Source organism: Nannobrachium achirus, assembly GCF_963921795.1.
Source record: "Nannobrachium achirus genome assembly, chromosome: 20".
Classification (NCBI taxonomy): domain Eukaryota; kingdom Metazoa; phylum Chordata; class Actinopteri; order Myctophiformes; family Myctophidae; genus Nannobrachium; species Nannobrachium achirus.
This window is the reverse complement of record NC_137827.1, coordinates 23,261,100-23,285,269: the sequence shown is the minus strand read 5'-3', so window position 1 is coordinate 23,285,269 and position 24,170 is coordinate 23,261,100. Positions and strand designations below refer to the sequence as shown.

Sequence of the window (24,170 nt, the reverse complement as noted above, 5' to 3'; positions counted from 1 at the left end):
TTATTCTTTCTACCACGTTTCAAGAGCTGGTGTAAATTGCTTTCACTACATCATGAATGGACTGAAAACTGTACTCTGCATTAACATTTCAATAAGTAGGCCTAAGTTAAAATTAAACACAAAAAAGACTGTATAGTGTTTAGTGTGAGACATCACACGTGTAAAAGCAAAGGGTGGATCTAGTCAAAAGATAGGATAAACAACCTTAAATCACTAATCAGAAATGCAAAAAAGATGATTATGTGTGATGACATTTTTGTACTTTTTCAGTCTGGTGTATTTTTGTTTTTCTTTGTAAATGTTTTTGTTTTCAGGTTTTTGTGTGGGGTTGAGGGTTTTCACAAAAAAAATTTTTTGTCAAAATGTCTTAAAAAACGGACATAACATACGTAACGTAATGATAATATGATTTAATTGTTTTATGAAAATGTGTTACATGTTTTTGACAATAAAGTATAAAAAAAAATGTGTGATGAAAACCTGTAAGTATGACAAGTAGCCTAATGTTGGCCAAGATGGTTATTGTTTCTTCTAGTACTTCAGAACATTGCCCTTCTATATCACTTAACACGTGACAATGATAAGGGCAATATATCTATTTTCGACAAGATTATGGCTCAGGCTACTTACAAGAAGTACAGTCAAGTCACCTTTATTTGTAGCACATTAAAAAACACATAAGTTGACCCAAAGTGCTTTCCATTGAAAATAACATAATAAAGAAAACCTCGTGAAGTAAAAGAAACATAAAAGAAGTACCTCATATAAATACAGCTAAATTAAAAAAAAATTAAAAGCAATACAGTTTAACACAGAAGTTAAAATACGTTCAATATCCCCTCACCAGACTGAGCTGAAGGCAATGAAAAAGAAGGCTGCAGTGCATAGGCCTACACAGCACCCAGATTAAAAATGCATCAATTAAAAACATTCTAAACGTCAGCAGTATATTTCATTACATGGTTACATCTTATGACAAATATTTTAAAACGACAGTGAGACTTGACTGACAACATAGGCACGTGCTTTTGCCCTGACAGCACCACACCGGAAGTGACGTAGTTATTTTGCGCTTCACACAAAATCCCATGCACAACATCCGCGTTACTTCATTCAGCAGCAACACAATCTTGCACCGTGCAACACACTCTTTTTAGATGGATTGTTGTACCCTCATTTCTGCTTTGTGCTATTGTATATCACTTTACTTTGTGATTCAGTTTGTGCGTTTCATTTTTGCGGATGCTGACTTCACTCTATTATGGGCATGCATTGCAGGAACAAAACCAGGTATGACTCCTTCATAACTGTTTTAGTGATCAGCTTTCAGCTGACTGTTACAGTAACTATCATGTGCTTTACTGATACGATATCAATATACATAGCAGTCACTAACACAAATAGCGGTCTTTTATTAAAAGTTATTTTATCCTCAATAAATGATCCTATGTCAATTCGGTTTCTACTCTACTGGACCTTGTACCTTGAACCTTTCTAACAAGTTCAAAACAGAGTGTGGATTGGGGTTGCTAACTAGCTATCCTGATCCCGGGCAAAGCTTCAGGGTTTGCACAATATAATCTTGCCATCATTCACACCAAACATAAACATTATATTCTTATACCCATTAGCTAGGAAACTGGAAATAAGCCTCGGCTTTCTAGGATCTCCTTTTAGTTGACCTTGTACCAGTGATTTGTACTGTCATGAAACTGTACTTTTTTCTATTGCAAACTTCTAATAAATTATTCAATCAAAACTGGTGTTTATTACTGGTCTGTGGCTATTATAATGACTGGAGGGTGAGATTTCCAAATTTTGAGGGTGAGATTGATTGATTGATTGATTGATTGCTTGATTGAAGACGTTATTAGAGGTTTGCCTAGGAAAAGGTACAGTTTCATGACAGTACAGTTCAGCTGGTACAAGGTCAACTATAATATAAGCCACATTTTCAGAAGAATTGGAAAGCCTTGGCTTGTTTCAACTGGGGTCCTTTTTTTAAACTCATATAACATTGAATGACAGACAAATAAAACACAGTACTATGCAGCAAATATCATAAAAAACTGTTGTAAAACACAATAAAAATGAATGGTATTTACAGTAGAAAGGTCAGGAGGAGGTAAGGATAGACTTTGTATTTTTTTACGTTTGGAGTAGCAGCCGCCTGTAAGTGACTTTTCAGAGCAGTTTTAAAGGAGGGTAGGGATTTACACTCCTTTAAAGCCTTTGGTAGGGCATAACACTAATCTGAATAACCAAAACCAACAGCACACTTATATTGAGAGAATGAGAGCAGTACATCTCAGTAAATCCTGAGTCCTAGACAGTGAGACTGACAAATACAATTGCAGGCAAGACTCAACAGAATGTGGTCTTGAGACTTGTCTCAACTTAAGGACTACTGGCATAGAAATTCTTTGTGCTATTACCTACAGTAGTATGTCTTTTTATTGGTCTACTTCAATACAGTCTAACTACTGTACATTTTGAACGTTGAGATTGAGAAGCAGTGTTAACTAGTCACAGACACAACACATACATATGTAAACATTAACTTGCATAAATCATAACCACACAGAGACCAAGTTGAAAGGGCTGGTGATATGGGTCACCGGAGCCTCAAGTGGCATTGGAGAGGAATTGGCCATTCAACTGGCAGGGTGTGGCTCACGCCTGATTCTGTCTGCTCGTCGGGAGGAGGAGCTCAGTAAGGTTAAACTCCGCTGTTTGGGTGAGTAACATATTTTTGGTGAAACAAAGCTTTTGTAAAAACATACCTTCCAGTGTTAAAGTTTTGGCCCTACTCTTATCTCCGGAACCGTTGCCCCTATCGATGCCAAACTTGGCACACACACTCCTTGGATGGCAACTCACAACCTCTGATTTGTCACATGGCCCTCTTCTAGCGCCACCATCAGGCCGATTTTAGCAAAACACATTTTTGGACACTGCTCCTACAGATTTTTGCCTAAAATCACACAAAATGGTACACAGTATCTCTAAAGTCATGTCATCAACATGGATCTGTCCCATTTCCCATATTCACTCCTGATTGGCTACGACTGCCTTCTAAAGTTTGTGTATGCGACCTGATGGTCGCTTATCTCCCGATTAGGGAGTCGTTAAGGTGTATATACTGTGTATTTACATATATAGAGAGAGTAGTACTTTTAACTAGTGTACAGTATGTGATTCTTTTCCATGATGTAATTCTTTTTCAATTACTTATTCCTAAAGAGTGTTCCAGCCTATCGGATCAGGATATTCTTGTTCTTCCCCTTGATTTGCTGGACAGGACATCCCACGAGGCAAAAACAAAAGCTGCTATCCAGCACTTTGGCAATGTAAGTCAACTGAAGCTATTGCAGCTGATAATGTATAATGCAGTATTTCTTTCTGTCTTTAATATATCACAGGGATTGCAGTAAGAGCATTATAACATACTTGAACATGTTTTCATCTAGCCTAACCTCTGGAAAAATAATAAAGCATTACCAGGTTACAGTTGCATAATGGATGTAACATTAAAGCACACACATGAATTTGTCATATAAATTCTGCTTTTTTTGTATATCTACTCAGATTGATATCCTGATTAATAATGCTGGCCGTAGCCAACGCTCTCTGTTCTTGGAGACCAATGTGGACGTGTACCAGGCCTTGATGGAACTCAACTTCTTGGGAACAGTCTCACTCACCAAGCAGGTGCTGCCACACATGACGCAACGAGGGACTGGGAGTATTGTGACTGTGAGCAGTGTAGTTGGCATCGCTGGGGCACCCCTGGCAACTGGATACTCTGCCACCAAACATGCTCTTCAGGTGAAGGAAGACTGCTTATCACTTGCAGCACGTACAGTTAGTTATAAATGTTCATGGTAGTTATGTTTTATATCAGAAAAAAGTTTAATGATTTATTACTTTTTATTACATTTTCAACTGCTCCTAACTTATAGGAGCAGTGGCTGACGCGTTATTATGGATTCCACCAACGTTCTAGCGTAGACCGCCTTACCGGTGTCTGAATGGCTTCCTGGCAGGCATAGTTTGACTGAGGTTAGGTTAGGGTTAAAGCTTAGGTTTAGGTATGGTTTTTGTGAGGTTAGGTTTAGGCATACTGTGTCTAACTGAGATTAGGGTTAAGGTTAGGTTTATGCATAGTTACAAAAACGCTACTGTCAATCACGGCAACTACTAGCCAATAACAGTGGGTCTCCCTAGAAAAGCGGTGGTATCCATAAGCACGCATGGTTGCCTTCATTTCGCACCTGGGTAGCAGTTAGGAGTCACAGGAGTAGTTCACCCACAAAATGACTTTATTTCTATTGATTACTCACACCATATGGAGACTTGAGTTCAATAATATTTTTGGTATTTGTCACATTCCTAAGAAAAAGGAAAAAAAAGGATTATAGTAAATGTATGATTCCGGATGATATCCGGAATCAATGGGGCTAACTTTATTGTAATCAAATTATTTGTCTTAGGAATGCGACAAAAAACTAAAAAATATTATTGAACTCAAGTCTCCATGGCGTGAGCAATCAATAAAAAAGTAGTCATTTTGGAGGTGAACTACTTAAGTGTATTGTATTGCTCAGGGCCACTTTGACACATATACTGGGCAGACTGAGGATGAACCAGTGACCTTCCGATTCCCAGTGTCATGAGTCTCTAGTACCCACTCAGCTAAGGCCACTTGCCAGGCTGGTTTGAACACAGGATGTGATGTAATTATCCTTTGTGCTACAGTTACAATATTTCCTGTGTACTGGAAAATGCCATCACAGTGAAACAGATAAAGGGGTCATAATTATATGAATGAGGGCATTCTGTTGACTGATGCCATTCTACAGGGCTTCTTCAATTCTCTCCGTACTGAGTTGACTGACTATCCAAAGATACTGATCAGCACAGTGTGTCCAGGACCTGTGGTGTCAAAGATTGTTGAGAATTCCTTCACAGAGGAACTGGGAAAGGTAATGTTCTTTATTACATACCAAAACTTTATTTGTCCTGGGTGATTAAATGAATCTATAAATGTACGAAATCTGTACGTGTCCGTCTGTCTTTCGCATAACTCGAGAATCAGGTGACCGATGGACTTCAAACTAGGCGTGTGTATCACAGAGGACCTGAGGGCGTGTTGCGTTGTTCATGGGAAGTTAGTCGGATAAGTGGTTATCACTTTGCACTGAACTACCGTATCGCTCGGAAATCAGCATAGCCATCACGGTTGTTGCGTTGATCAAATTCTGTTTTCCCATTGTCATTGTAACTAAATAGGACTATGGGTATATGACAAAACAAATGATCTCCCAGACGCCCAGGCATTTGTTGTAGCCAAACTTTGGGAAATGACGAATGCCCATGTGAAATTCTATATTTATTCATCACAAAGCTCACTAGATGTTATAAATACAAGGCCTTTTCTGTCTTTCATGTTCAATTTGTAATTTGCACCAGTAACATATTTTCTTTACTCTTCGTTTTCTTCTTTACCTAAGTCTGTACCCCAAGCAGGGAACCAGATGCACAAGATGTCCACAAAGCGCTGTGTGCGCTTAACCTTGGTGGGCATATCCAACGGTGTCCAGGAAATGTGGATGGCCAATCAACCATTCCTCCTGATCTATTATCTGTGGCAGTATGCTCCCACTTGGGCCTGGTTCCTAACAAATGTATTGGGCAAAAAAAGGGTGAAGAATTTTAAAGCTGGAGTGGTACGTATATAACTTATTTTAGGCATTTCAGAGGAGTGGATAAAGATGGTTTAAAGTGAAACTAGATTAATTGACTTATTCTCCTTTGAATTTCAATAGGTTATACATAATACATGCTGGCACTGTCCAGAGACTTTCAAACTTATTTATGTTGAGAAGCAGGTAGAGTCAGACCTGGGTTCTTTAGACTATATCTAGCCTTGTGAATGGTCTGAAAATACTTGAGTAAAGCACACCGTGGCAGACAATATTTAGACTAGAGCGGTCTCTTAACAGCTAGGGGGGCTCAGCTGTTACTGACCTTGCTTCAGTATGATGAAGAGGAGGAGGTGGCCAGGGTATGACAGAGAATACACTTCCCAATGGCGCTGACTGAGCAATGTGTCTGGTGGCCTCTGCTGGACAGTGACAGCTGAGGGCCACACAAAAAAGGTCATGTTCCAACTGGTCAGATATTTAAGTGTCACGACTCACGCAGGACAATGTTACATTACAAGTTGGTGAATGCAGGAAGAGCGGTATAGTGGGATCTCCCACATATAGCGTCATTTTTTTAAAATTAAACTGTATGTGTAAATTAAATCAAATGTAAAGTATTCAATTAGTGCTGGGTCAGCTCTTTACAACTCAGGTCTCTAAGGCTTGCATTAAGGCAGGATTTATTATATCATATCAACATTGCATTAATAGGCAGTAATGTGTTGATGGGGTTTGTAGTTTAAGCCTAATTCTTTGTCAATTTAAATCTAAACCACACTGATGGACATAGTCCACTACTCCATTCTAAGAAAGTACAATGGGCAAATCTGCTGATTCGATTATTGTTTAACACATTATATAGTAAACCTGGGGAAATTTCAGTCAAAGTTATGTATTTCTGTATTGTTGCAGTGTTATTTCTATTATTTACAGTTTACCATAAATTCTTACTACGGTTCTTTTGCAGGATGCAGACTCGGCATACTTCACCAAGCCTAAGACCTCCTGAAATCCATACATCAAAGAGGGAACAGCATTTCTTTTCATTTTTTTTGCTAAAGGTCAAACATTTTCAGTCTGAAAGGTTTAGACCTCTTCACATGGCAAAAGACTGATCAATTATCATTTCGCCTCATGTTGTCTGTCACCTTTTTTTTTATTTGGGGAATGGAGAGTGGGTTCATCTGATCAACGTCACACTTGGCAGGTATATTGCTGAGGACCCAAGGCAGTGCAATGTTGTGTGAAGTCATCAGATGAGCGGTTCTCAAACACCACAAGCAGCATTTCCGGTGACCAAGTAATCGCCCACTCCAAACGGACACACCCAGAACAGGCACTGCACTGTTATATGAACAAAGAGCTGTCAAGAAGTAGATTTATTTTTTACAGTTTACAGTTTACTACATAAACTACTTAACTGTCCTTCCATGCACCCTTTTGTGCATCATGAATAGCACTTTTAGATTTGTACTAAAAATGTAAAGTGCATTACAAATACAATGTATTACTATTAATGTAATAAAATCTTGGGAAGATTTGCTTAGTGAAACAAATTGAAGAGGTTTCTGTCAAGCCATTTTATTACAAGTATATAGTTACACAAAATCAATCTTTACATACAGGAGACCATGGTGAACTCTTTGCTCTAAACCGTAAACAAGTGAACTGTAAACAAAACAATAGCAAATATTAACGAACCACATTACATATACTGCAAAGACAAACCCAAGGCACATCCTTGAATTCAACACTTCCTAATAAAACAGTAAAGTCCCTTCTTTTTCTTTTATCAGGGGAAGAGCTTCTTGGTCAAATGAGGAAAAAACAATCAACCCAGAGGTATTATGTTGATATCTCTTGAAGTGGGCAAATTCAATCACTAATGAATATAAATACAAATCTACAAAAACGTTATTTTTGTGGAAACCAAGAAGTGGCACAATTGAGATGGCTGTGGCCTAAAGTACAAAATGTTCAAAGCAAATTATATCCACTGTAATGTACAGTTCCAAGAAATCACTAACCACTGTTTAGTTGACTGAACTCGTACAGTTTCTTTTGTAACTCGTACAAGAGTAAAGACTGACAATACCACTGTGTTATACCGTGTGGTCCAGGGAATCCTGCACTGCAAAATCCTAGAATTAAATGAATACTCATGAATTTCTACAGTGTGAATTCCCTAAAAGTCGAACCCATGTAAAAAGTGGTCAGAAGCAGGGCAAGTGCAGAGGGGCAGATGAGTAAATGGGGTACCCAAGAGGCGGGTCGGCCGCCTGAACAGTAAGGTTCCTCAGCATGATGGGGTGAGCTTGGATGCTGTATCGTTCCTCGTCGTCATTAGTGGCGTACAGGAGTTCCCAGGACAAGTTGGCCCATTGTCCACGCACCCCTTCTCCATTCAGGCGACCAACCTGCACCAGCTGCTCCTGCAGGGACAGCACTCGTCCCGTGTACGTGCCCTGTGGACAGGAGAGTAGCGAATGTATTTATATAATAAATGCTAATAATAGTAAATCAAATTGATTTATAAAGCATTTATCAAAACAAAATGCCATTTAAAGAAATGTAATAAAATCAGCAGTGCATTAAGAAGTAAAAACGTTTAGGGAATTAACAATTTCAAACAAAATGTAATAATTTATAGAAAGGCCTCTTAATAAAGTAAGATTTAAGAAGCGTCTTAGAATTAGAATGATGAGCAAGCCGGAGTTCCTCCGGGCAGGCATGTCATATCAGAGCTAAGAGGCCCCGACAGCAAAGACACGGTCACCCCTGGTCTTCAGTCTTTACTCAAAAACACCCAGCAGGTTCCAGCCTGAGGGCCTCAGGATATGCAAAGGCTTAAAGGAGTAATAACTAAACTCGGCACAAAAAGAAAGGAAACTTGACTTCGGTCCATTATATCTCCCCTTTAATAATACAATTTCTTTTTGTGTTTTATATCATTATTATCATTGATTCGTCACCTTTACAAGGAGGTACAGTTAAGCATCAGGCATTAGTGGAATGAGCACCACAGCCAAACGTGTCGGTACCACCGACCCAACATTTGCCAACATTCAGTCCATTATAGCTCCTTTTTAATTATGCCAAATGGTATCGTGTTTGATATCATTGTTATCGTTGATTTGTCACCTTTACAACAAGGTACAGGCTGTACGGATCTGGCATTCGTGGAATGAGCAACATAGCCAAACGTGTGGGTAGCACCCCTCCAAAAACGGTCAAAATGGCCTGGCAGGCCTGCAATACAATTCTTTTCGTGTTCACCTTTGTTGCTTGGTTCATTGAATGATTGCACTCACACAGCTCAGTGTCAGGGAAGCCCAAAACGAGAGTAAATGCCAGCAGAACAGTATATTGCAAGCCATTTTGGCTAAACTTTGGTCGGCACTACCCACACGTTCGGCTGTGTAGCTCATGCCTCGAATGCCCGATGCTTACAAGCTGTACCTCGTTTTTTGTGCCGAGTTTGTTAACTTCTAACAAATTCGCTTAATGCCCTGAATTGCTACAGCTAGACAAGATTCAACTAGAATGCAAGTGAGTACATGCAGTCTATGATTGATTATACTTGTGATACTTGCTTTGGCAATGTAAACGTATGTTTTCTCATGCCAATAAAGCTCCTTTGAATTGAATTGAATTGATTGATTGATGTGTGTTTGGTTACCATGGTGAGGTCATGTCCTAGTGAGAAGAGGAAAGGTTTCTCCTGAAGAACACTGTCATGCCAGCCTCTCTCCGCCACCAGGCCAATGTACCAGTCCCTGTCATAGTCCTCCAAGGTGGTGAACAATTCCTCAGGGCCTTCTATAGGCCCTAGACTTGCCTGATCAAACAGCAGCTTGAAACTGAACCTGAAATCAGAAAAACCCCAAAACAGGAAGAACAACATTTAGATCAGTTACCCTTTTCTGGTGTCAGAAATATAAATAGCTTTTGTGGTCGTACTGATTACAATCAAGTTGCCCATTTTACCTAAATGCTCTAAGTGCAATCTGGTGAAGTTCTTTACTAGCAGAAAGCCAGTCGAGTCCTTCTGTCCATGGTACATCTCCACAGTAGAGCCTGTACACATAGCTGGGGCTGGTAAAGGTGGACTCCGCCCCCAGGGAGATGAGGCATGACAGAACCACTTGAGCATGAAGCTCCCTCAGTGCTTCATCCTCTTTCAGGGCCTTCGTCATGTCCTCAGAGTCTTCACCCTGCACGGCGGACCCAAAACGCCCAAGATTAAACCGAAACCAGTCCTCAGGGAACAAAGACCTGAGCTGCTGTAAACGGGATGGTAGCAAGGGGGCTGTCCTCCATCCCTTAGGCAGGTTGAATGCCTCAGACTGTGGGCAGCTGAAATTTAAATGAGGGAGTGACGCAGGACTTTCTGCAAAGCCCTCTGGGTTCCGGCCCTTATCCACCGCTGGGAGCCCAAGGCCCAGTCCCAGAGGTTGCAGTGGCTGCAGGGCCGAGAGAGCCATGTTTTCAAATAGACTATCCATCTCCACAGAGCCAGGCAGAGAGGGCCCCGTCTGCAATGTTGTGTGTCCCAGCTGAGCCTCTGTACTCACCAACGCCACTGTTCGCCTGGCCGGTTGGGGACCAAACAGGTCGTCCTCATCTGACCAGTCTCCAAAGGAGGTCATACTCGAGCTGTCCTGCCTGAACTTCAGAGAGGAAACATTGGACTCCACTATGACAGCCTCTGCAGGCTGGTTAGCGAAGGAATGGGCCAACTGGGAGGACTGGGACTTCCTGCTGCCACCTCTCGGACCTTCTTCACTTCCCCAGATAAAGCCTTTTCGCTTCTGAATGCAATGGCGGAGGAGCAACCAAACCAGTGCTTTCAGAAAGTCATCCTGAAGTTTCCTCAAGTTGTCGTGTGAATCGATGATGCCAGAAAGCACATTCCTAGCGTCAGAATAGACCCACACAGGGAGGGCGGCACAAGGGCTAAGGGCATTGCCCCAGTGCAGGTTAAGGCCCTGGGTAAAACCAAGGCGCTCTGGGCGCTCAAAAGCTCCTTCAAACACCTCATCCACCCGCCGTGCTTCCACTGTGTGGCAGGAGGTCTCCTGCAGCTCCAGACCCTAAAAAACAAAGTAATTCAATTAAATATCACAGCACCCTTCCAGTTATCCCCTCAAATATGGAAACTCTGCCGTTATAGTACCTTAATATTGACTGTACAGTAGCCATAACCCCTCTCCAGAATCATTATCCAAACCATACGGTCTTGGAACCGACCGAGGAAGTGCGAGCCTGGGGATAAGGAACCTATAGCAGGGAGAACAAAACACAACATCAGCCATGCATGCATCTACCGTGTAGTTAAGAGAGATGTTGTGATGTGGGGATTGAGGGCAAGGAAAAAGGAAGCATACATAGCATATACATAAGTAAGAGGCCCCTGGTCACACAGCCCTTTCATTTTGCATCAAGAGAGTGAGTGTCTCTTGGATAACTTGGCTGCTGGATGAGCTGCAGGGTGACGCTTTCCATTTCAGTTCTACAGGAAGGTCATGATACGGTTTAAACTGGCTGACTGCACAGAGATCTAAATATTGAATTCCTTCTCTGCCCTGGCTTTCCATTAATCTCTGAATATTCATTTGCCTTATGGGAGGCGACTCAGAATCCCTACGCGGTCTTTTCAATTTTAGACAACAGGAGGTAAGCAGACAGACGTTTATTTCAGAATGGATAAGTGGCGGCAGAAAGGCGCCGGTAGCCTTCTTAGTTTTTAAGAGGAAACAGTATATGCGTGGCTCAAGGATAATGTCATGTCCCATAATGACAACCCGGAATAGTCACAGACACCACCTCGTGATGGGAAGCGACACGCTGTGCTGCTCGCATACTTCGTTCCTGCTCATTGCTCACTGATGCACAAGCTACTATGTTGCACAGGGGCCAAAGGAAAGAAGGGAAAAGCGAATGTAACAAACTGCCATCTCGGTAGACTGTGAACATCAAAAGACAAGCGTTTGGTCTGAATTATACATTACAGCAAAGGCACCCCCAAGCTCGCCAAGAAAACAATAAGATTGAGTGATGACATCATTGCAGATCACCCCCCCCCCCCCCTTTTCTGTTTTGAGTCATCAACCCATGAATAATTGAGCTTGTACTCAGCGACACCATTTCATTTTTTGTCTCTTGCCCCCTCCTGATATCACATACTGTAGAGCAGAGTAGAAAATTCCAGAAGCAGCTTCCGTTGGCTTAAGAGTATTATGAGGTTAATGGTGTGGAAACATTTGGATGTAATGAATACAGATCAGAGCTATTTTGTTCGGGTCACTTCACAGGAAGCACAACTGGATCCTGCAAGCTTGCATCACTGCCAGCGGCTCCACAATCTACCCATGACAACATTCCTCTTAATATTAAACCAAAAGAGGCACTCCTTCCTTCGATGCTCTTTCATCTGCATAATACGGTCCCTGGTTGACCCTTGCAAAAGTTCAGTGTCACAACTTTTAAGAGGCAATGTGTACCGTTAAGACAAAAACAAATTCTGAACACTGCTGGAGAATCTTTTACACCTCTAGTGCAGCATGATAGTGAGAGTTAAGTTGGCTTCATCAGTAAGATAAGTAACTAAAACCCCATACATTTAAATTTCAAGCTTTTAGTGTGCTTTTAGCGTTACTGTGTTTCACTGGTGATTGAAAATTGAAATTTACAATTTTAAATGTTGAGTTACTGTGGTCCTTTGCTGGTTTCTGATGGTGAACAAGCAGTTGAATGTACCATTTCTATGACTGCTTAAGTGAATTCTCATTCCGATTAAACATGCACTGCAATTCAACTTAAAATTCACGAATACGGTTGAAACGCTCTGGTGGATGAGTGATAAGTGGGCCGACCATATTGTTGCAACATCTCCGGTTCGATGCCGGACAGTCTTTTCCCGATACGACTCTCAGCATCCCATCTAGTCCAAACTCTTATCTAAAGAAATTAAAACTACCCCTAAAACATTGGTGAGCTCATATCCGGGCGGTAGTGGGTGTCCTGGTCCGGTATGTTTGCCAGACCCATGAAATGGGTAGGCCTACATAAGCAAATGTCGGTCTGTCTGTCTGTCCTGGTTTTCTATATAAAGGGTATATATGATGATGACATGATGATGACATGCCTACAAAAGGCATGATGTCATAAATGATGATGACAGACAGGGGGTCTGGCACAACCAGGTTGACCTGGTCTAGTTTTTTATGGAGAAGCTAACCAACTAACCAAGCGAGCCCCTGGCGAAGGCCCCCCTCAGAGCGGAGGCAAGGCTTCCACTCATCTGCTGGTAGAAGATGGAGTCTGGACAGGGACAGGCGGTCCCGACTGGCCCCGGCCAACTGCGCTGAGGCCTGGGGAAACCGACCAGGAAGATGGGCAGAGTGAAGAGGGGCAGCAGAGGGGCAGACAACATGGCAGAGAGGGCCACCACAGCCAGGAGCAGAGGACAGAGGGAGGCATTCAGAGCCAGCAGGGTTCCAGCCGACTGACGCCGCTGTTTCTTCTCCGTCCAGGATGTCACCAAAACAGTCAAGGTGAACTTCAGCTTGGCCAGGAACTGCACCATTCTGTCACATAGGAGGCCCACCTGGCAATGGAAAAGTGAAATAAACATCAACAGCATGGACTCATTCGTAAAGGTGAGAATGGAGAAGAACATCACCTGCCTTAAAGAGGTTTTATCATATATATTTTATCAATATACAGTATTAAAAAATCATGAATAAATCACACCCAGTGTGAAGTGAGCCATGCCTTATGAGTTAATTGTGGGCTCGCTTTAGCGAGTATACTTCGTTGTCCCATCCACATTTTTTGGCACCTAAAACTAGTCTTTTATTTTTGAGCAACACATTTCATTCAAACTTCAACTTGTTCAGCTTTACACAGCTATCATTGCTTGTATTGTTTTAGTTACCCATTTTTATACTTTGAGATTTTTGAAAATACAGTTTCCCAGTGAATTCCTATGGAAAATGAATTTTGTCTTACCATTTATATTACTGACATCCACATTATTTGGCACTTAAAACTAGTCCACATCTTTTGAGCTACAAATTTCAACCAATGGTTATACTTTTTGAGATTTTGGAAAAAACAGTTTCCCGGTAATTCCTATGGGAAATTAATTTTGTCTCGTGTTTGCGCGATTCTAACTCAGTTAAAAAATAAATATATATGAATTTTTATTTTATAATTATCACCAACATTGGCCATCATCTTCAGATTTTTATTATTTTATTATTATTTTTACAAAATAGCTTATTTTCTAAATTTATTTTAAATCACAGAACCGTTGTTATGCGTCAGTGTACCTCAGCAAAAACTGCACAATTCACAGAGAATACATAAAGACCATTCATAGTTCTGAGTTGTGGTGGGCTGATGAATGACCTTGTGAAGTTGCTCTTACCAAAAGAAGCTGGACTCCAGTGCCCAGACTGTCCCATCCTGGCAGAGTCCTGTCCCCAGCAGCCAGACGCACAGACACTACCACTACCATGTGAAGCAGTGCATCCTCAGAGCTCTGCCAGACCTACACATCATCCACAGAGAAAGTCATGAATCAACTACTACAGTAGAAATTCATATCTACCCAATATAGCAAGGAAAGAATCAGGAGTTTGCACAGAATTCAAGCACACAGTGTGTGTTCTCCCTCTTTTTCCCCCCCAAGCCAATTTTGACCCATACATAAAGCATCAATATTTTTTATAGTTATCAGGAGATGTATGCTTTAAACTCTTACATTTTTCATAATGCAGAGATATGCAGAATGGGAATATATTATGTGATGTTTAGGCTGAGTGAGTGAGTGAGTGAGGGTTTTACCACTCTAAATGCCCGTGTGAATCCCACACTTAGGGAAGCTGTGTGGAGACGCTGCACAGAGCTGTCCATGGACAAGAAGGCAATCATTGCAAATGGAGACACTGTAAAGTTAAACATAGGAATGATCAGTACGGTCACTATTAAAGGGGAAAAACACACTCACATATACAGTAATGCACATGCACTGTTGTACTCTTATTTCAAAGAAGACAACGCTCTTATTTTGAAGTCTGACTGGAAGTTAAGGGTTGAAGTCTGACTGGAAGTTAAGGGTTGACGTTCGTCTGCTTGACACATGCTATGCTTTGACTGTTCAGACTAGCTGCTTGCTAGGTTCTTTCTTCACACGTCTCGTCGGTCAGACAGTCACAGGGACTATATGGAACCGCGGCACATGCAACATGCAGGCGTTTTTCAATTTTTTATATAGAGAGTTAAATAGTCGCAACGTTTTTCTACTGAACGCCTAATGAGCTTTGTGTGGTGTGTGAGTGAGTGAGTGAGTGTGAGAGAGAGTAGAGACGGCGACGCTGAGCTGCTGTTAGTGTTTATTAGACAGATATCTCATGTTGTTTATACAGCTAACTAAAGACTGTTGCGTCCAGACTCCTCACACAAACGTGCACTTGTGTGTTTGAGCCACTATAAAGCAAACTCCACATGCCCAACGTTTTATTTACCTGCCACAGTGTCAACCCCTTACCCCTGTATTGGATCGGTGGATAGACTGGCGTACTCACCGATTCCAATATGACCAAATAAGGCCATATCGGTGACTTTCCCGATACCATTATCGGTATCGTATCATCCCTAATTCAAAGTAGGTGTGTGCACCAGTGGAGATAATGCTATGCCAATACCATTTCAGTTCAATTTGAAATGCATTAAAATCAAAATGGCATTATGAGGGTGTGGATGGTCTAGTGGTTAAGGCATATAACGCATATAGGCTCTAATTCAGCCCGACAGCGAATCGTAGGTTTGATTCTCAAGCCAGACGTCACTCCCTGCTAGGCCCCTGCACGGGCCTAAAATGTGGGCCCGGGCCCGGCCCTGGCCCGTGGACTTCAGTCCAGGCCCGGCCCGTGGCCCGTTTGGTGCTGCTATTTAAAGCCCGAGCCCGGCCCGAAGCCCGTCACCTTATTATTAATTAATTATTTGTGTGCGCTGCGCGCTGCTTCAGCTACACTCTCAAGGGGAGTCCATACTGTCACAGACCACCGAAATTTGCGTCGGAAAGGTCCAGTTCAACTACAAAATGACATCTCTTGCAACTTCTGAAAAGGATTACTCCTAATTTGAGTTCGGAAAGCTGCACGCACGTCAGAAAGTCGAAACTTTCCGACGAAAACTATGGTCGGAGAGGACGGAGACTGAGAGATGTATGTACAGCCCTCTATAGCTGTGCTCGTCTTGCGCTCTGATTAAAAGAAAGAAGTCAACACAACACAACACAACAGCACAGCAAGTAATTACACACACATCACATCACAACGCAAGAAATCTTCCTCCACCCACCGTTTGTTATGTTACTGTATATCTTCACAGCAATTAGATATTGATATTATTGTCGGCTTGCCGCCCGTGGCCATCTCGTAAAATACAGAGTATCGTCGCACGCATCCCGTAACTGATACGGGACTCGGGAGGTCGGGGAATCATTACAGGGCGATTTATTTGAGAAATGACGGTGAAATGGGTGAAACTGCAGTAGTGCTCCTAATGTTCTAGTCTCGCTGTGTTCGCAGAGTCGCAGAGTAGACTGTGAGAAGAAAGAAAAGCCGTCAAGCCCTCGGCTCGTTGCGACTCTCCATTGGCTAATGTACTCATGTCACGACCAATCAGAGCCGTGGTTGCTATAGATACGGATAGAACCCATAGCCTAGAAGGCTATTAGCCTAGAAGGCTATGGGAGGCAGCACTCACTCACACACCACACTCCATTCTAGCTAAGCGCACACACAGAGACGTCATGTGTGAAATTCACAGCGCGAAATGTTCCGAGCATGGTTCTAAGCCCGGGCCCGGCCCTAGGCCCGTTGGTGAGTTTCGAAACGAGCCCAAGCCCGGCCCGTTTTGGCGGGCCGGGCCGGGCCCTGGTCGGGTCCCGTCGGGCTTGCAGGGGCCTACTCCCTGCCCCGCTCTCCCTGTTTCCTGTCTATCTCAACTGTACTATCCAAATAAAAGGTGGAAAGATCTTAACAAAAAAAAGGCATATAATGCCTCTGGAGCCTCAGGAATCAGTGGATATACAAGTTGGCAAAAGAAAACATGTAATGGTTTAATATACATATTTTTCATGTCGTTATTGGCGGAAATGTTCTAAAAGTTCACAATGCAACTTGCGATACAACGATTGTGGGATTTTAGAATGCCCATGTTAATAAAAAAAACAGCTGAAAAAAAGATATATATATATATTGGAAGGGGGCTTGAAGAACAGTTGAGGTTCAACATCCAAGGCTCACCAAGGTTGAGGAGGAGCCTTCTGACTCCTGCTGCAAGATGAAGACCCCGACTCTTCTGCTTGAACACCGGTACACTGGACATGCCTCGTGGGTACAAGGGGTTGATGAGCACCCCGCCGAACACATAGGCCCCCTGGATCTCTCTGAGAGCCCAGCAGAGGAAGAAGAGGACAAGGAGGAGATAGCTGACAGGAGCCTGAGGTCCGCCAACTAGGTTTTTGGGTTGAGGTGGGCCAAGGAAGTGATGCAGCAGCCCAGCGTCCGCCATGGCTGCCGACAGCAAGCACAAATACGACAGCATCTCCCTGCAGCCCAGATGCCAGCCAAATGAAGTGGGAGGGGCCGGCGACCCCCCCCTATGCCGTCCGCTGTCCTTCCCGCGGACCACCTTGGAGCCACTGCAGAGGCTGCCGATCTGGCTGAGGTCCAAGCTCAACAGAAATCCCATGGAGACGGAGAACAGAACCACACCCAGTGTGGACGGGATGAAGAAATTGCACACGGCAACGCCAACAGATACAGCAAACATTACCAGCAGCCTGCAAGGCAGAGTGCACACAAAGAATACAAATACAGAATTGCGTTATGTTAGGGTAAGGTATAAATTAGCCTTTAGAGCAGTGGTTCTCAACCTGAAGGTCGGGTACCCCAGGGGGCCGCCATATTATTTTGGGGGGTCCCCAGATGTTTAGCGAAATGTTAACATTGTTTTCTCACTCAACAGTAAACAGACCAACATAAAGTTTAAGTCATTAGGGGGTATCTACACATTTCTAAAGCGACAATTTGAGGGGGGGTCAATTTGGGGGGTCCCCAGTTAAAATATGATTAATTTAGGGGTCACCGTCTGAAAAGGTTGAGAACCACTGCTTTAGAGGGCCAATATAATGTGCCACAAATACTGAAAAACGAAATACTTTTTTGACTGAATAAACACTGAATTGGGAAAAGCTCACCTGAGGTTGCTGGACATGGGTGAGCCACCCAAGCCAAACACAAGAGACTGCTCCATGCCCCAGAGGAGCAGGGCGTCCAGTGGCGACAGCATCCCCAGTGCCCACAGCAGAGGTAGGAGTAGGAACACAACATGGAGCACCTGACTGGCCAACTGGAGCTCGGGCACAGGACCTGTGAACCTAAATGGAAAATTTAAAAAAAAATCAAACCTCGGTTCGAAGTGGAGCGGTGAATCTGAGCAGCTTGCTAAATGCCTAAACTGTAAACTGTAAACTGTGCCTGTGAGTGAGTGGTGAGTGTGCCTGGCCTGCACAAAACAGCGCCCCTCCTTTAACTAGTGTGTTGTGTGTGGCCACTCAAGGTATTGCCAGGCTACGGACACGGCCAGCCAGCCACCCAGCCAGCCACCCAGCCACATACCCACGGACATACCTGTCTATTGGGAGCGCTTTCACCGCTCCAAAAATCATTAAAGTGTATCGACATAATAATAAGACTATCGTAAGCCTTTTTCTGAGCTTATTTTCTTAATGCATCCAAACCCCAGTACATGAATCTGTCAAGGAAACCCATGGTGGAACTAACTTCCGAGGTTAGCCTAAAAAAAGACATCAACACTAGATCACAACACACCATCAAGACGACCCGTTTGTGGTTGGTTACCTATCTGCCAAGTCCACAGCGATGAAAGTGAAGATGTAGAGGGGCCGGGTGAGCGGGGTGATCTCATAGGTGTCTTGAGCCTGGAAAGTGGCCGTCTCCGTAGCCGTGTTGATGATGAGTGAATATTCGGCTATACACAGGGTCACCCAGCTGAGGATGAATATAAGCAAGGACACACCAATACTGCCGTAGAGAGCGGTCAATCTGCCCAGGAGCACGTACCACGTCCCAAAGCCACACAGAATCCCAGCCAGAATTGTGTGCAGCAACACGTTCAGCGCAAACCTCTTCCCGGGGGCGATGAACCTGACGGTCTCTGGGCCAACGCAGTGGGTGAACTCCACCTCTTCCTCGTCAGCCAGGACGTTGGGCGCGCCCAGCCTCTCCACCGTGCCGCTCCTGCGCGCGGCGTACAGCGTCAGGGCCTGCACGCCCGCCGCCGTCCCAAACATCAGCATGCCAGAGAGCACCGCGGCGTGGACCTCCCGCAGCACCTGGAGTTGGCACAGCAGGGTGCCGACGCCGCCAAACAGCCATGGTGTCAAGAACAGGAGCGCCTGGTTGTGGGGATGGGACGATATGAAAATGTTATGTCACGATTATTGTGACCAAAATAATTGCGGTTTACAGTATTATCGCGATAATCAAAATATCCCCAACATCCATTATCCTGGGGCGGAACATGTGCCAAAAGATAGCAGATCTGGGCTACTGTGAGCTGTTGTGAGCTTGTAGATCGGCTATTTTTTGGCAAAGACATTTGGTAGAGAGTGAAAAAAAGACTATTAAGTATGTTATTTCCAGGTCCGTTTTACTAGAGGTTTTAAAAGGTAACGGATATGCAGCTCTGCAAATAAAAGGTCAATTGATCCTAGTGCATGAAGGAGCATAATGTCACGATAAATGTAAATATCCATGATACGATTATCGTGAGTGTTTTTTATCACGATAAACGATAATAACGACCATCATCCCATCCCTACCTGGTTGACATAGACGTAAGACGGGGCACAGTAGCCCAGCTTGAAGCGCGGACCTCCCAACACGGTCTGGGGGAAACGCTTCCAGAAGAACTCCTGCTTGTATTCATTGAGAAGGGGCACGTCTGGCCCCATCCTGACCATGCCCTGGGGGGTGGCAGGTCATCTCCTCACAGCTGCAGCACCGTTAACAGTCATCCTCCTCCTGGAAACAATTAAGACGTTTGCAAAGAAAAAAACAAGCACAAGAAGTGGTTGTGGTTTTCAACATTTTTCATATCAAGGTCCATTATTTATTCTGCATTGAGCCACGGACCACCATTTAATGAGATTTAGCCTCTCAGACCCAAAACGTAGAATATTTTGTTGTCGTTGGATAAAGTTTCATCCACAATTCCATGCTGTATTGATGTTGGTACCATAGAAGAGATAACAGGCAACCAATCAAAATAACAATTCTTCTACATTCCCTATTTGTGTAGACTTCTTACAATAACTTACAATAACACAACAATAATTTAACTTAACGCTTTAGAGAGGTATTATAGATCTATAATAAAGGTCCATTTGGTTACCTACTCTCCAACATTTAGCTGAACCGCCTCAAGGACCACTGAGTGGTTGAGAACCACTGGTGTACAGTATGCTCATGCTGAGACGTGTCAAAATAGATTGGATTTCAGGTAAGAATATGTCTGTTAAAGTATAGTATTAGTATATATATATATATATATATATATATATATATATATATATATATATATATATAAGTATTATAACTACTTACATGCAACATTTCGTTATGATGACTCTATGGACTTATCACAGCGTTAGCCAGTGTAGTGTGGTTAGATCTTAGATCAAAGACAACTGTGTGTGTTGTTCAGTCTTGTAGCTTAGCAGCAATATCCCAGTACAGTATGCTCATGCTGAGACGTGTCAAAATAGATTGGATTTGAGGTAAGAATATGTCTGTTAAAGTATAGTATTAACTACTTACATGCAACATTTCGTTATGATGACTCTATGGACTTATCACAGCGTTAGCCACAGTGTTAGTGTGGTTAGATCTTAGATCAAAGACAACTGTGTGTGTTGTTCAGTCTTGTAGCTTAGCAGCAATATCCCAGTAACGTTAACAACACAGCAGCACACGCTGCCTGGGATACAACGAAAACAAAGCTAGCAAATACACTGCCGACTAGCTATCATTATAGCAATATATTTGACAATGACCTGTTTCGAATAACTCAAATTAAAGACGGGCAAACTGTGTGTTTCGCGCTGTCGTTGACTCTGTTTACTGTGACTTAGCTGCCTAGCTAGCCAGCAAGCGTTGTTCACCAGCAATTTGCAAATACACAACAGCGAGGCATTTGAGAATAAAAAAAGGTAACTTACCTATAACAATAGAAATGTTATTTGGGAGAGATGCATTGTTATGCCTTTCATATTACCGGCAGCATAGTGAAATGACAAAAACAAAACATTAGCGTAGCGTTAGGTAGCTGCTGGCTAACAACGTCGGCTAGCACAGAAGCACACCAAGCAACAACAGGATGACGCGCTGACATGTTGGCACCAATGGGATTGGAGACAGCCTGGAGAAATGTTTTTCACTGGTCCTAAACTTGAAAACCACGCCCCCCCCCCCCCCCCCTCTCTCTCTCTCACACACACACACACACACACACACAAAAGTGGGTGAAGTTTGTTTTTGTGCAAGCTCCATCATTTTTGTTGTTTTCAGAAAGAGAAAAGAAAAAGAAGAGGGGATGGACAGGGAGAGCCAGGAGAAAAATTAACTTGTAAGACGCCTCAGGGCGACAAGTGTGTGATGTGGACATCAGGGCTGTGGACATCAGGATTGTGGACATCAGGGATCTCCATATATGGGCATAAAGGAATGTGTTCCCCTGGTATCACAGATGTAGGGATGTGGACATCAGGGTGTGGACATCAGGGATCTCCATATATGGACATAAAAGGGATTGTCCCCCCTGGCATCACAGGGATGCCTGATTATGGATGACATCATATATGGGCATAAAAGGGATTCTGTTGATTCTCTGTGAAGCCAGAGCGTGATATCAGAGCTCCAAACCCATTCTGGTTGAGTGGTTCCCCTGACATCACATTGACATCAGAGCATGATGTCAGAGCGGAAAACCTTTTAAGCCGTGACATCATTTTGTAGTCAGACCTCCAAGCAGATTTTTGTCAATATCTGTCCCTCGCTATTTCAACAGATCCGAGACAAAAATAACGACTAAAGTATAATTCTACCACTTTCCTTTCAACAACAAAGAGAAGAAAAATTAGTAAACAGTAAAAATAGTAAAAAGATTCGCTTTTTTGGGGGGCAAAAGTTCTCCTCTGCCTACAAAATGATGTCATACTTAACAGCCCCATAGACACGTATACACGTCTACACAGACGTGGACAACCTGTGACGTTTCTCATGGTAAACTAAACTGCGACCTTCGGTTGCAATTAAACAGAAACGTGATGATAGGGACAAATCTAGTTTACACATGCTATTTTCAATAGGATAATCCAGCTGATATATTAGAAAGTACATGAGGTTATGCTAGATATCATGTGCATAAAGTTAGGTTAGACACACAGGTGGTAGCACTTTGGTAAATCCACATAGCAGGCCTGTATTGCCTACATTAAAGGAGTAGTTCACCCCCAAAAAGTTCTATTGAATTTTAATATTTGTCTTAGGAATGTGACAAATACAAAAAAATATTATTGAACTCTAGTCTCTATGGTGTGATAGAAAAAAATGAATTTTGGGGGTGAACTACTCCTTTAATGTGCAACAGATTTCAGCACATTTGCATTGTAGGCTACATGAGATAAAGTGCAATTTTCCATCAACTTTCACTGGACTGGTACTGGTAGGTTAATTACTTACATAGGAAAAGTAAAGTCTATTATAAGTCCAGCCTGGTGACAGCAGGCTCACATATAGAGCAGACCACAACTTCCACAGTTAAAATCCACACTAAGACCCAGCCTGACAGATGACAGGCAGTGATCAGGCCTTGTTCAACAGTCTGATAATAGCCGGATGGAGCCTGTTCAAAAACCTGGTGGTCTTGCCCTTGATATGGTAGGCCTCCTTGCCCGGCCATGGTAGTTGTAGGGGTAGGAACTGTGGCGCATGGCCTTGATGATACTATCAAAAAATGTAAGGAACTGAGGTCAAGGATGAAATAATATGAAATACTGTTTCATCATCACAGTAAAGTATGAGACGATATAATCAGCAGTCAATAGACATTTTACTTAAAGTCAGGACTGATATGGATTAGACATACTGTAGAGTTGTTTGCGATGAGTTGTTAATCATATAATTTGATTTTAAGTAAAGTAACTGAAATACATGTGGTTACTGTAGGCTTGTTCTTGTCCATTTTTATTTAAACCTTTTTTCTGTAAAACTTTCAATGGACTTTCTGTCCCTTTTCTGATTGGACTGAATATAATGTCCAATCAGACAGGATTGGTCAAGCTTCATGTGACATCACAACTTTTAGTAAAGTAAAGTATATATTTAGTATTGCTGTAAACTAGAGGATAGATACTTGAGACTTAAAGTAGGATAGGGATATTTTTGTTTTAAAAAGTGAATAGCTCTATATTCTACTACTGCTATAATGTTGTTCAGTAACAGGAGTCTCCTTGATCATACATGTGCAGGTTGATATACTATCCCCTTTGAGAGAGAACTCACAGAGGATAAAGGATAAACAAGTGTAATTGGAAGTGATGACGCATAGAAATGAGCAGACAAAATGTTTAACCGTAAAACACTATTTGTTTTGTGACCCAGTCGCAAAACAAATTAGAGGAACAAGCATCTGTACTCAATGAGAGGTTTTGGAGAAGGTATATACATGGTGAGATTGTTTTTGAAAGTAGTGTTTATTTGTGGGGCTGCTGCTGTATGAACTTGGGGACACAATATCAAAACACAAACGTTCATTTCGATGACAACTCACACTTGGTTGGCATAAGCACCCCAAAAGACCATTTAATTTAATGAATGGATGATGTGAATGATGCTGCTATAATTTAAACCCCTTCACGCCTTCAGTAGAAACTTCTAAGGCGAATGCAAACCGTTTAATGTATCATGTACATGTATGAGTATACAATACCACTGTTTCCCAAACAGTGGGTCGAGACCCATTTTTATGATTCAAGACTTGAGTAAAAATCCCATTTTCTTTTCCTAGATTTAAAAATATGTATATATTTCAAATGATTATTTTGTAATATTTAATGTTTTATACATAACAAAATAATGAATTAAAAAAATATAATAATTAAGTAGTAGTGAAAATAGCCGATTACGTAGTAGAGAAAATACAAGCTCGTAGATTGCTTGTAGATCTGCTATTTTCACTAGTTTGGGTCCCGGGCCAACGTCTAATCTCTCTTTTGGGTCTCGACCTGAAAAGTTCCTGGAACCACTGCATTATACAGTAGACCTACCACATATATATTATGCCCAGATAAACAAACAT

The 24,170-nt window shown here is 42.4% G+C and overlaps 2 protein-coding genes across 2 annotated transcripts; one reads left to right on the top strand and one right to left on the bottom strand.

The window, feature by feature from the left end:
* Positions 1–1,093: 1,093 nt before the first annotated feature.
* On the top strand, positions 1,094–7,247 carry dhrs7 (dehydrogenase/reductase (SDR family) member 7). Its single transcript, XM_080751250.1, has 7 exons — positions 1,094–1,290; positions 2,585–2,737; positions 3,244–3,350; positions 3,589–3,828; positions 4,863–4,985; positions 5,514–5,729; positions 6,676–7,247. Exons 1-7 carry the CDS (start codon positions 1,158–1,160, stop codon positions 6,715–6,717), a joined length of 1,014 nt encoding a protein of 337 aa, XP_080607376.1. The 5' UTR covers positions 1,094–1,157; the 3' UTR covers positions 6,718–7,247.
* Positions 7,248–7,422: 175 nt separating this feature from the next.
* Positions 7,423–21,170, bottom strand: pcnx4 (pecanex 4). The gene is made up of 12 exons (XM_080751249.1): positions 21,031–21,170; positions 19,633–19,834; positions 18,650–19,206; positions 17,986–18,165; positions 17,030–17,568; positions 14,562–14,662; positions 14,143–14,265; positions 12,957–13,317; positions 10,885–10,988; positions 9,696–10,801; positions 9,388–9,574; positions 7,423–8,173 (listed from the first exon to the last, which is right to left on the bottom strand). The coding sequence occupies exons 2-12, from the start codon at positions 19,771–19,773 to the stop codon at positions 7,922–7,924; spliced, it is 3,651 nt and encodes a 1,216-aa protein (XP_080607375.1). The 5' UTR covers positions 19,774–19,834; positions 21,031–21,170; the 3' UTR covers positions 7,423–7,921.
* Between the last annotated feature and the right edge of the window lie 3,000 nt (positions 21,171–24,170).